This window comes from Tympanuchus pallidicinctus, unplaced genomic scaffold (genome assembly GCF_026119805.1).
Source record: "Tympanuchus pallidicinctus isolate F22 unplaced genomic scaffold, pur_lepc_1.0 scaffold26, whole genome shotgun sequence".
In the NCBI taxonomy this organism is placed as follows: Eukaryota; Metazoa; Chordata; class Aves; order Galliformes; family Phasianidae; genus Tympanuchus; species Tympanuchus pallidicinctus.
Genome location: NW_026294743.1, coordinates 10,674,568 through 10,689,217, shown reverse-complemented (window position 1 = coordinate 10,689,217; position 14,650 = coordinate 10,674,568). Strand labels below are relative to the sequence as shown.

Below are 14,650 nucleotides of genomic sequence, written 5' to 3'. Positions count from 1 at the left end.
TAAAGTTTGTCATACACTACTTGCAAAATTCTTCACGAATTACATATTATTTTGAGGCAAAGTACTTAAATTTATATTTACAATATATAAAAAAGTCGATTTCTTTTTTTAAAGCAAAAATATGCACTTTCTATAGCACAATTTGAAACCCATATGAGTTTAAAACCCATAAACTCAAAAACCATCTCAATCAGAGTATTGCAATGAGTCATAACCATATTCTTGTACTCTCTGAATTGATACTAAAAGGTTATCTCTTTTGTGAGAAATCCACTGCTTCAATTTTATCACTACATCAATCATAATTTAAGGTCTTTGACATGGTCCTGCATCACATCCTTATCTCTAAATTGGAAAGGTATGTATTTGAAGGCTAGTTATTCATTGGATAAAGAGTTGGCTGTATGATCACATCCAGAGGGTTGCTGTCAATGGGTCTGCGACCAGCTGGAAGCCAGTCATGAGGGGTATGCTGCAGGGATCTGTCTTGAAATGAGCACTCTTGAACATGTGTTTATTAAGAACATAAAACAGCAAGACTGAAGTGTACTCTCAGCAAGTTTGCTGATGACACTAAGCTGAGAGGTACAATTGCCACAACAGAAGGAAAGGACACCATCCAGAGTGACTTGGACAGGCTCAAAAAGTGGATACATGATAATCTAATGAGGCTCAACAAGGCCAAGCATGAGGTGCTGAACTTGAGGCAATTCCAGAAATGAGTAGAGAATGGGAGAAAGACCTATGTAAATTATTTACAGATAGACATTAAAATAATGCACACTAAATTTAGGAAAATCTCTAGTTTCACCTGTTCTGAAACAGAATAATGAAAAGATTCTAACCATTGAGACTATGAGGTGATTCATATTCAAACAGAAATGTTCTGAATACAAACTTCTGTAAAATAAGTTCTAGAATTCTTAAGATGGATATAAAAATATGTCATAAAAATGACAAGATTGATTACATTTAAATAAGGTACATAATTTTGGATGGCAAAAGAGAAGTTAGGCTATACTAAAGTAGATCATCAATAGAATTTAGAAATGAATGGAAATACAGTACTAAGACTACAAGTAGATAGATCACTGAGCAATTTAATTCAGACAAATGTTGAATGCCATCATTTGAAAAGTGTATCACACATAGCATCATGTTCTGGAATCCTATCGGAGTTCACAAATTAAGTAGGTTTGATCTAAATAAGTAATTTGCTTCGGTCACTTTGGTGAGTAACAGTACTGGTGATTTTATAGGTTGGCGTCAGGTTGTTTTGTTTTTGTTTCTTTTGAGTATTTACATATTGTCTAGGTATACTAATGAAACACTTCCAGAAGATTACTTTTTTTTTTCTTTCTGCAGTAAATATTACTGCAGACAGTTAAGCAAAATTCCTAGTAGGTAATTATGCTCTACTTGTCATTTTTCTACCTCCTGGGATGCTTAGGAAGAACAAGCAAAGACAGTTATTAATTAATTAATTTTATGTTTAAGCATTTTTGCCTCTCTGTTTAATAAAATAGACTCTCAGATATCCAAGCACTTCCTTTCTTTCATTACTGGGGATGTGACCCTCCTATTTAACATTGCATAAAAAGGCTTTAAAAGTTAGGAGTATGAGCCACAGGAGACCATTATTAACAAAGCATCTTCATCATACTTTAAAAAAGACTGGCCTTAACTACCAGCTGCAGATGAGGCCGGGCTGCTTTCTGACACTGGGGACTTTGTTTTAAAATAATAACCTGAAAAGCCTGATATATTTCCTGCGTTCTTTACACCTATTTCAATAGCAATATGCTGCAGAATGAATTGGAGAAATCATAAAAATCTTAATACTTTTTCAAAAAGTGAAAATCATCAGCTGGCTCAAAATTAAGATAGTCACCATCATAAAAAGATGTATATAAACCTTAAACTTCTGCAGCAATTATGGCTTTGAGTAAGCTAGAGTTACAGAATTTGCATGTCCAGATTATCTTAAAAGGAATCAATACGTTTGAATGAAACCACACTGCAACTTTTTACCTCACTTCATTAACCAGAAGATTACAGATACATAGTGGTACCTCATTTAAGTGCACCTTTGCAATGTTATATAAATGTTATGATGCACAGCTTACGGTCTTATGATCCACAGTCTGAAGTGGCATTCATTAGATGATTAATTAAATAAGATCTTTTCAATATTCAGAGAAAAAAAATGCCAGGTCTTGCAAGTCTTACACATACTCAATGTTTTCTTTTGGTGTGATTTATCCTGCTACTAAAGAAGTAATTATAACTCCAAATCAGATTCCAAAAAAGAAAAAAGAAGAATGGAACCAAACTCCCCGATGAAATAACTATACTGGTGAGCAAATACATAAATAAGCTACAAGTATATAAATAAATTTAAAAAAAATTAGAGATTGATAAACCTGATCAGCAGCTTTGACAGCATTTTCAGTGCACTTTTAAAATCAAGCAAATGAAATTCGTATTTGATATCAAACAACAGAGAAAAGATAATAAAGTCTTATCCTGAAGTATAAAACAAGTATGAAGTCATAAGTACTAATATAGCAAATTATGTTTTTAATCATTGTCATAAAAATTCCATAGTAACAATTTAACCAAACACAAAGAGAAGTTTGTATGTAGGGTCATACTATCTCCCTGGAGATGGAAGCATCAAAGGGAGATATCTTTTCTGAGATTCCCCTGACAATTTTGTTAGGAATAGAAAAGGGATAAAGAATGGGAAGCTGTAAGTAAAAGAGAAGCTGTCAGAAGCCCTTTCTGAGAACTAAGTTTAATAGAATGGCTTGGGTTGTAAGTAACCTTAAAAATCTAATTCCAAGCATCAAGCATCTCTTGCCATGGGGACAGAGTTGCCACCCACTATATCTGGTAGTAGGTCAGCTGCTCAGGATCCTATCCAAACCAGAATTGAGCACCCTCAGTGATGGGGCATCCACAGCTTCTCTGGACAACTTGTTCCAGTTTCTCTCTACTTTCCAAGTGAAAAAGTGCTCAATGATCTAACCTAAATCTCCTCTCTTTTAGTTTGAAACTGTTCCCCCTTGTGCTATCACCACCAGACCACATAAAAATTCTGTCTACCTCCTGTTAATAAGTTTGTTAGAAGTACTGGAAGGTGACAAAAAATGCTCTTAGAAGCCTTCTCTTCTCCAGACTCAACAAGCCCAGTTCCCTCAGCCTTTTCTCACTGGAGAGATGCTCCAGCCATCCTCATATCCCTCTTCTGAACCTACTCCAACAGCTCTACATTTTTTTCGTGCTGGGAGCCCCAGATCTGGATGCAATATTGCAGATGGTATCTCACAAGGTGTCACAGTTTTATGATTTTTGTTATCACTATTCCACATCGTAACCTCATGCACTTCACTGGGAGTTAGAGAGTTAATTCTGCAGTTCCGTGGATTGTGGATAGTTCTGGGTACCTAGTGCCAGAATAGAAGAACGACCTACAACTCCCAGAAGACTTCATTACTTCGTTGCCTCTCAGAGGGAAAGATAAAACTGTCTGGGAGATATGGGACCGTCTTCCTACTAGTCTCTGCCATGCATACTCCCTAGCCATCTCTCCTACAGTATTAAAGTACGGTCTTCAGTTTTTGGAAATCTCATTTATTTATTAGCTTCGATTTTAATTATATTCTATCATATTGTGTTATCTTGCATTCCTCTATCACAATTGGTTTTCTCCCTTAGCTCATTGCCACTGCTTTCATCCTCTGAGCCCATTTCCCTAACTACTCCCTTCGTCTTTTCACATGGCACAGGACCATGGATCCCTTGCTCCAACCCTTTAAGTCACACAGCTAAACTGAACTGAGACAGAACCATGATACAAGAGCTGAGCAGACGCTGGCAATAATCTCCCTTGCCCTGCTGGCCAACCTAGGATGTAGACTTGAACATGATATCAAAAGTAGAAGTTTAATTTGGAAATTAATTTTAATGCAATGAAAAATGACATGTTTTGAAAGAAAGATAACCTATACGTAACTTCAAAACCACAAACTTTGCCTGTCAAATAGAAATATTACATGTTTTCAATTAAGGTAGTCTAAAGAAAGAGATCATTAGTTTTCATTGAAAAGTAGATCAATCTACACTCCTTTAAAAATCTACTAATTTACGAATGTTAGCAGATGTTAAACTTCATTGGTGAGCAAGTCATTTAAGTAGATCTTGTACAAATGTAAGAACAAAGGGCAGACTGCTTGTAAGAGAAGTGCTAGGAATAGGAGAACAGCTGAAGGCAAAACTAAAGGAAAAATTCAAAAAATAGTAAAGTAAAATGAAATATAGAAAGCATTTTAAAAGCAAATGAATTTATATGAGAAAAACATTAGGCAGTGCATTTGGGGAAAAAAAAATCTGCTATTTTTAATTTTCCCATAAATAAGAACTTTGTTCTGCAATGAATAATAGTTTGTATATAACTCAAGCAAATTGAAAAGAAAAATCACAAATTTAAGATTCAGGATCACGGCAAGAGAAAGCCCTTATAGATGCATACTAAAATATCAGTAAAAAGTCTGAGTCCATACTGAGTCGTAGCACAAATGAATTGCAATTTAAATAAAGTAAAATTTGCAGAGGCACAAAATTTTTCATGGTTTAATTCAGGTTAATGCTGATCACCTGACTTTTATCAGTTTAAATGTAAAAAAACAAATAGCAAGGCACACAACTTTCATAAAGTTTAATCACTTATACAATGAGAAGAGTTTAGGGGCACTGAAGACTCCTAAAATTGGCTATTAAATGTTATCATATCATTTTTATATTTAACCATACATTTGTGGCTAGATAGAATTCTCTAAATTACTCTATTTTTCAAAAAGCAGTGATTAAATAATATTTGTGTTCTCAATCCTTGGAAGTCAAAGACATATTGTTCTGAATTTGTCACTCCCAAAACAAATAATTTAACTTGCATTGACAATTGCACAGTACAAAAACTTAATTTCCACACTATACGAATTATCATTTCCCTTGATTTACAAAATCACATTGTCACTACTACTTAATCTGATTGGTGCCATATATGCTCACTTCCAGTAACATGATCTCATGCATTTTGCTGGAAAAAAAAAAAAAGTATTTATCTGCCTCCCTAGATCAATCCTTGTCACTTATTTTTTTCCCAAAACAATACCACAACTTACACAAGATTATTATTTTTCAGATGCACACATGTGGTTGTTATATAGCTGAGTAAATTGATAATTCCCAGCGCTAACCAAACATTTTAGATTATAACACAGTCACAGCAAATCACGGAACACATTTCCTCTGTAGACATTTGAAATTATACAAGGGCTTAAAGCATTTGAATGCTTAAAATCGTCTGAATAAGCACAACACATTCTTTGGTGGTTAAAATGCAACAAACTGAAACACGCTATATTCCCTCTGCATTTGTTCTTTACAAGTCAATATTTAAGTACTAACATAATTTCCCATATTGAAATATAAAATAATTCAGTTTTGTCAAATTATTTTTCTTCTCCTGAAGGTTTTATTTTTACTACATTGCTTGAACAGATACTGAATAATAACTACATAAGAACCCTGAAATAAATGTGAAGTTGTAAGAGTATCTGATAATCTAATTTCAGAACATTATTGAACGACCGAAGAAATACAAGGAGAATTTTTTCTTAAAGGAAATAAAAAGTGTGAGTTCAAATCAGTGCAAACAGTAGAATGCATAAAACAGATTTTGAAGAAAAGAGACTCTGGGACCCAGTTAATGTTTTTATGCCCAATCTTTTTTTTATTGTTTCTGTTCGTGCTTTGTTTCCAGGCTCCATCAATTCTTTCTTCCACTGTTTGTTGGCTTATCTGCATATCAGATCAGTATCACCTACATTAATTCAAGTGCTACATATTTTTAATGCCTCACCTCAGGGATATTGGATCTGTCAGTCCCTTTGATTCATAATTATTAATATTAATGGACTAAGATCTAACGGTCTTCTTCAAAAAGCACTTTCAAGTATTCCATTTTTCTATGATTTTCTTACGGTCTATAAAGAAACGATGAATACATTCACCTTCAGAACTATTACTTCTGTCACTGGAAAAATTTACTCTGTTTCATTTCTGCTGTAGCCATACACAAAATATACACGCAGAGCTCACCCCCAAACTTCTTAAATAATTCCACTCTGTGCAGGTATGAATACTAAGTTTTTTTCCAGAGATGAGCAATACCTCATCTGCTTTTACTTCCACAGCATATTGTAGCTGTCTTGCAAATTCTCTCAGGGCGCAATTTGTCGACCTTCTTTTGGGAATTACCTCTTTGCTTGGTCTATTTATTTGCTTATGTTTATGGTTGTTAAGCCAGTACATTGTCACATGGCCTTTCTCTCCTACTGAATGTACAAAAATTCTGCCAATTCTAGCAATTTTAATTTTCTACCTTAGCTTTTGATTTCCAAACACCACTTCAAACTGACTTCAAATTAGGCACTCTGTGAGTCTTCAAAAAAATCCATATTGGACTGCATTCCAGCTGTTATAACTAACAAAGAAGCACGGTAGGCTGGCCCTAGCTAATAAGCAAGCTCCCAGTCAGCACTTGCTCATTCTCCATATCAAAGAGAGAGGGAAAGAAAAGGGGAGTAACATGAATGAAAAAATTTGCAGGTAAAGACTGCCTCCTTACTACCATTACAGGAAAATTAGTCTTTATCTACTGGAAAACTAGCTTAATTTATAACCAATTAAAGTAAAAAAAAAAAATAATTAGTAACTTAGGTTGTAGGAAACACAAAGATGAACTTTATAAAACAACAACTTTCTTCTGCACTTTCCCAGGCTCAACTTCATTTCCAAGTGGTTCACTAGTGCACTCCCTACTGGAATATTTTCTGTGTTTTTTTGCTTTATTTTTGTTTTTTTTGTCTTTTTTTGTTTCAATTTTCATATTCAAGATGTTTGTATCAAGCTTTGAAAACACTTGCTCTTTTCATGTTTGCAAAAACATTCAGTAGAACGTTTCAAACCAAAACGAAGTTGTTACATTCATCATTTCCATTCATTTCCCTTTTATTTCTCCCTATGTAGGTACGTGTTCCTATTTCTACAGCTCACTGCATGTATTCTAATTACAAGTGGTGAGGAAAGAACTCCAAAATCATTATTTATGACCATCACGAATATTTACGGAATGCTCAAAAATTCTGCAGAAAAGAAACTGCTGAGTAAGGGTAAGACACATTTGAATATCAGCCACAGAACTGCAGGGTTTGGAAGGGACCTCAAGAGACTGAAACCAATCCACCTGCTAAAGCAGGTTCCCTTCAACCTCAGTTGCCCTAACCTTCAGTTAGGCATCCAGACAGGTATTGAATATCGCCGTAGGAGGAGACTCCACAACCTCTCTCTGGGCAACCTCCTCCAGGGCTCCATCATCCTTACCATAAAGAAGTTCTTCTGCATATTTGTATGGAACTTCCTATGTTCAAGTTTTAGGCTATTAAATGTTGTCCTATCGCTGCATACCACTGAAAAGAGCCTGGTCCCACCTTTTTGCTCCCAGCCTCCCTTTAGATATTTATAAATATTGATCCAATCCCCTCAGTCTTTTCCTCAATCTGAACAGACTCTACTTACTCAGTCTTTCCTCATACAGGAGATGCTCTACACCCCTTACTACCTTTGTGGCCTTTCATTGGAATCCTAGGATCCTCCAAGCTTTATTAATGCACTTCGGGATACCATCTAATTATGATTATACTTATTAAAATAATTAAACTAATGAGTATATAAAAGGAATTTTTCAGAGCACGCTGGTTTTATCCTAAGCCTCTGCAATGGCTAAACACTACCGCTCAAGTGAGCTGAGCTTTGAAACCACCCCTTATTTTATAAAGCATTACTCCACAGGAGTTAAATTTATGAACAAATCTTATATAAAATCAGCAGGTAAAACAAAATGAAGGCTCCATGTTAGTACAAATGCCACCTTAGAAATAAAAGCATTCACTAAAAAAATAAATGAAATATTTGATTGTGATGATACTCTACACAAAGAAGAGCTGCAGTGAACTCAGACACATACTAGTCCGAGCAAGTGTAACCCTATGTTGGTCCACATTTTGTAATTCTTGTACTATAAGATGATGGCCAAAGCAAATTGAACATACAAGGAAATAAAACTCAGCTGAAAACTTGTTTTGAGAGCTCTACCATAAAATCTGTTTTTCGTTTCATTTTTTTCCCTCCATATTTGGAGGTCATGGCAAAGTTAGGTAGCAGATACTTTCCTAACAATAGATTTAGAAGTTGTACTGACATTCAGTGGAAATTCCTTCAGACTGCTGGATACACGGAGGAATGCTCAAAACAACCAATTTTGTAGTAGGAGTTGTACTAAGGTAAAAGTATATTTTCATTCAAATATGAGAAGATAATATTTTAAATGTGATCTATTTACACTTCGTTACAATGAACTGTGCTTTATTACAATGACCTATTTGTGCTAAATAATAATTCCTTAAAACATTAACTTCTCCTAAATATTTGAAGCCTATATAGTGCTGAATGTACAATACCAAGTTGCAGTTTTGTCTTCATACATTTATGCTGTCGTACCTACTACCTTTAAACATTTGGTCTGTGAAATGGTTTCATTATTTTTAACACCAAGAGTTTTGCAAACTATTTCAAAGAAAAACAGTTCGGTAGTCATTTGATTGCTATTATTTTGTTTTGTTTTCCTTATATATAGCCATATGACTGAAAACATATTGAGTAGGAATTAGTTAAACATCGGTTCTCAGTTCTTCGAGCAAAGGTTTTGTAACAAACTATTAAATAGAACTCTTTTACTTACACTGATATCTTCCAAATCTAAGTTATTCAGAATGACATTGTTCCTCTTCCAGATGATGGGAGGTCTCAGAACGCCTTGGATGGCACAACTTAAGACAGCACTTTGTCCTACTGTTGCTGCAGTAGTGCTTATTTTTTGATCTTCTGGCAAACTCAGCTGAACTACCTCTGCAAAAGATATATTGTTTGTAAGGTTAATTAGTATGCAGCTGATAATTTATAAATAATTTTAATTGGAATCAAAGAAAAAAGACTTTCCAAAAACCACAGGAAGTTCAGAGCATTTCAAATAAAGGTCACCATGGCATTTCAATTAAATTGACTGACAAGCATGATTCCATAAAGAGAAGCATTTAATATGAAAATGAATTTCGGAGGTAAGACTGCAACAAACATAACAGAACGTATCTACAATCAGACTCCAGAAGTTATTTAACAGTTAGACCAATGCATTACAGTAGCCAGCATCTTCATTTAACTAACGTGACAATACTGCTGTTAAGAGTCATTCATTTCCAGAAAAGAAAAATATTAATGGAACACAGTGTGCAAAAGATACAAGACTGAAGTGGGAATAGACAAATGTGAATTCTGCTTTCAGAATATAAAATCAAGGTATGAGCTTTCTTTTCTGATATACCAGTTTTTATGGAGGATTTCCACTGACTGTGAAAGCACAAGTTCCTGATAAAACTGATGTTAGTATTCTCTTCCATTTGAGTCACAGAATACTCATTAATCATAGTCAAAACACGTTCGTTTACGTCAGTTCTAAGAAACATTGTAAAAAGAATTTCCACTATGCTTCTCTGGTCAAACATGATTTCTTTTACAATAGTTAGAGAAACCCAGAGCCAGAAAAACAGCTGTGTACTTGAATAAATTTTTCCTAAGTACAGAGAGAAGAAAAAAATAATGAACCAAAAACCAGAGCATTTCACAGCATCTATTCTGTAACTGTTGTGTCTGCCAAGCAGCAGCAGCAACAATGAAGATGGAATACAGCAACAGCCAGGAGAAAAGAATATAACATCATGTAAAGCTTGACAAACATGAATTAAATACAGTACTTCTACTGAAGCAAGAGTCATCTCAAGCCACAAATACATCTACTTTTAACATCTACTCAACATCTACTTTTAACATTTCCAGTGCATCACGCATTAAAAACTGCTAGTGTTAACAAGCTATTTCACAATATCAGGTAAGCCACTTTTGATCTATTTAAAAGAAAGACTCTTGACTTTGATGTCCCATAACACATTTGGAGTCTTACATAAAAAAAGAGTGACATTAATCTTCCCATTATAGCAAAGCAACAACCTATGAGCAAGCTAAGATTATTGGTGCCTGTTAGCTTCACAAAAGAAACAATTTTTAATTAACACAATTTAAAAGATTGTTCAGTGTAAAACTTTTTTTCTTCCTTTCCAAATTGCTATAAGAAAGGCATTTTAATAGCTTTAGGAAAGAAAAATGCATTGTTTCAGAAGAACAATTTTTATATGTTTAAAAATATTTGTTTTTTATTTAGAAAAAACTCAAAAACACCCTTTTTCTCTCTTCCAATAGGAACGTAATGCTGTCCACCATTCAATATGACTGACATTTTTTTTTCCCCTAAATGCATGACCTGATGCAATTTGTTAAACCACTGAAAAGGGAATATATTAATTAAGTTAAATATTGAGCTATCTACTGTTGCTTTAAAAAATTATTTCAGTCATCTGTAGCATTTCAGCTTGTGTGACATAGGACATGGTTGTTCAGTGACACTGCTATCCAGACTTCTTGAAACACACCTGAATGACTACTGAATGATTCAAAACTTCTGATAGACAGCAACAGCATACTAATATTTTCTTACAGAATTCTGTGTGTATAAACCTTAAAAGGTAGATAAACATGGTGATCTATAACAGTAATTATCTGTGTTTTCCAAAGCCAATACTTAATTTAGCGTAGTCATTAAATGATTACCACAAAATGATTATGAAAAATGCTAACCCTCACATGATAAATGAGTTATCTAATTTAAATTCTACAAAATTTCAAAGTCTGTTTCCAATTAGTTCCAGTATTATTATGGATGCCTTTATACAGAAGTCCAGTTCTTTTTATTCTCATTTTTAATTAGAATGCAACTGTGGATAAGGAGACATGTATTAAATGCAAAGTTCAGCATTTGCTACCTTAGTGAAAATTATATTCCAAAATCAAAATACAAAATGGCATTACTATTTTATGACATTAATAATTCATTTATGGCTCGTGTCCACGGACTATTGTAAGCTCTGAGCTTAATGGAAAGTGTATAAAATGCAGCTTAACTTCAAATGAGTGGTCATAGGGCATTAGCTATGGCCTTTTGTTTTACTGTAGTTAACTACAAAGTTTTTGACATTAACAAAGTAGCCTGTAACCAGGAAGGATATGTTAAAGTCACTGCTTTTCAAGAGATACAAAAAGGTTCTCCTTGCCTGTGGCTCAGGTATTACAGATCCTAAAGACCTATAACACCTTAGAACAATAACTGTATATAAGCTTAGCAAAATTAACACAAACTAGCCCTAAAATCTCCCAATCTAGATACAACATATGTATAGGCTGATAAATTTCGGGAAGAATTCAAAGAACTGAAGAGAATAAAACAGAATGCAAAATAATCTGAGACTCGTAATGCTTGCTATAAGGAATTTTATGAATAGAAGTTTTCATTTAAAAAAATTCTTCAACTCTGCAGTTGATCAATAGTAAGATAAAAACTAGCAATAAAAAACACTAAATGGAAATATTTTCAGTGAACATCAGGATGAGCTAAATCTTCCACTTAACAGTGGAAAAAATCGGAAATGCTGCTATTTGGGTGTGTCAAATCTAACTAAGATATTGTGTTTTGTAACATCTGGAATACAACTACACAAAGTGCCTTTTCCCTCTTCTGGCAGAGATCTCACCTTCTCAAAATGAAATAACAAGAGCCTTTTCATCAGTGTCATTTTGCTGTTCTTAAAAGCAACTTTAAAATCAGCATGCATCACGATTAGTATGTCTAAACTGTCAGTTCAAAAATTAAATGATAAAAACTTTGTCTTTTGGCAAAGCTCGAAATGATCTTGGTATGCTAAGCTGAAGAAAGTATACAGAATTTCACTTTTCAGTGTAATTAAACTATTGAAAGAAAAAAATCTTCTTTGCTGTGAACAGATTTTATTTTCTATAAATGTAAATATTACGTTTATAGACGCAAAACATAGTTCTTCCAGAAATAAGCATTTTGATTGGCTTTCCAAACTGAAAAATACATTAAAAAAAAGGACCAAGAGATCAGAATTAAAGCATTCCAGAGGTCGTATCCCAACAGTTCCATCATCTTAGATGATTTATCACAGGGAAAGAATATTTTTCAAGTGCAAATAAGTGAAAAGCCCCTAATTAAAACTTGAAAATAGTATTTTTTCCTGTACAAAATGATTTCCATCTAACAATATGTCCGTCCATTCATCATAAAAATAACGTAGTACAGAGCTCACTAAGAACAGGGTGCTGATGAGCCTGAATTCCTACTCATGTTGCAAGAGTTCACAGTGATCAGCTCAGATCAATCCACATCATAGAATCATAGAATCACCAGGGTTGGAAAGACCTCAGATCAGCCAGTCCAACTGCTCAGTTGTCACCAATGTTTCTCACTTAAACCACATCCCTCTGTACAACTTCTAAATATTTCTTGAACACCTCCAGGGACAGTGACTCCACCACATCCCTGGGCAGCCCATTCTGTATCCGTGCGATAGAATTATATTGTTATAATTAATGCTGTATTAATTATTATTTATTATACAAATTAAGGAAAATGTAGTGCACCACTTCATAATCAATATGTTAATATTTATAAATCTCAAAGATCTAGTACAAACATCAAAAGACCTGCTTTCATAGTTCTATTAGCCACACATGCACAAGCATAAATAACTGTGTCACTGCTATTTAACACAGCAGCAGAGCTTCTATCAAAATTCAAGATGTTTTCTTTCCAGCTTTAAGGCTAGAATAGCAGAGATTTCTATTTCTCAACTTTCAAAATTCCATTATTTTTTCAAAAAGAAAGGATCTTAAGATATTTCTTTTAATTAATATTTATTCAACATTTCCTTTTTTTAACAAAGAATATAAAAAATATTTTTAAATGTAAACTAAAAGTAATATTATAATAGCTTATAATTGTAGGAAGTCCGATAGAAATGAATTCCATAAAGAAAATTAATAGAAACCATAGAATCATAGAATCACCAAGGTTGGAAAAGACCTAAAAGATCACCCAGTCCAACCGTTCATCTATTCCCAATAGCTCCCACTAAACCATGTCCCTCAACACAACATCCAGCCTTTCCTTGAACACCCCCAGGGTCAGTGATTCCACCACCTCCCATAACAGAAAACTATAAAACCATAAACCATAACAGAAAAGAAGCAAAGGCTTCAACAAAATTAAAAAAAAGCTTCAAAAGCTGTTTTATTTTCGATACTAGTCAGTAAGATTTAATAGAGGACAACTGACAGGTTGTGCTACATTTATTTCATGGAAGAAATTAAAGCATATCTTCAAGATAAATACATGTCATTCATTATTCAAATACCTAGAAACATAAAGAATGTTTCAAAATTTCAGAATTTAGAATGAAGTAAAATATTTCACCTGATTGCCTAGCTTAATGAATTCAGCATTTATACACACACACACATACACATATATATATATACATATATAAACACACATATACAGACATACTTTTTTTTCCTTGTTTGGTATCAACGCCAGATCTTCCTGGCACAGAATTAGAATATACATATTGAAAAATAAACAAAATATTAAATAGGATGAACTAAAAAATGAATGCAACAGAAAGCATTCTAGTTTCTTCATAGGTTGTTTTCATCACAATTGAAATAGTAACGTCTCGTATAAACATTTGGTAAATTAAAAATAACAGATATATGACAGCTTTTACAGAATATATTAAAAATGAAAGGTAAACTAAATGATCAAATACTGGATCTTAGCTTAACTACTTGTACCATTCAAATGGTTGTGTCCTATAATTTAAATGCAACTTTTTTCATCTGCCACCTATTCATTCTTAATGCCATTGTACTCTTCATGAAGAATCCTCTAAGTTCATACACCTTAAATCCTCTTCTTCGTGATTAAGTTTATCAGACTGAAACCTGAATATTTAAGATATTTTCTTAAATAATGTCTATTTTAACACACCTTCCCTCACCTCCTTTCAACGGCATTTTGTAAGCTTGGTTTTCAGGATGTTACATCATGGTTTCCTACAAAATTAAGCTGGGAAGGAAACCTCACCTCCTAAATCCACAGCCACTCATATAAGAGTATGTGATAGATTAAAGGCCTCTCGTGTAATTAAAAATAAAAATCTGCAGAGTACAACTACCACAGTCGTTCTTTCATTCCAAATTAAAACTAACGCTTAGTCTTTGTGCTGTAAAGTTAGGTATGAAACCACAGTCATTAAAATAACCTATGGAGGTATTGATTCCTGCAAAATTTATTGACTACGGAGAAAGTGAGGGAATGGAAATTTTCCCTTAGCCCAACAAGATCATGATTATTTTTAAGCTAATAAAGAACTTAATGGAAGAACTATGAGAAATAATGTACTACTTTCACTATTTTAACATAATGGAAGAAATGAAAAGTAATCTGATCTCCTGGCACAGTAGTATCTATCTAACTGGAATTTGCTTTTTTTTTTTT

General features: G+C 33.7%; 1 protein-coding gene across 3 annotated transcripts in view; it reads right to left on the bottom strand.

Moving 5' to 3' along the window:
- FSTL5 (follistatin like 5) overlaps nucleotides 1-14,650 on the bottom strand; it is a 342,003-nt gene that overhangs the window by 58,869 nt on the left and 268,484 nt on the right. For all 3 annotated transcript variants that reach the window (XM_052690344.1, XM_052690343.1, XM_052690346.1), the window contains one exon: nucleotides 8,867-9,033. In XM_052690344.1, the coding sequence (XP_052546304.1) occupies nucleotides 8,867-9,033 (167 nt within the window). The remainder of the gene's footprint in view (nucleotides 1-8,866; nucleotides 9,034-14,650) is intronic.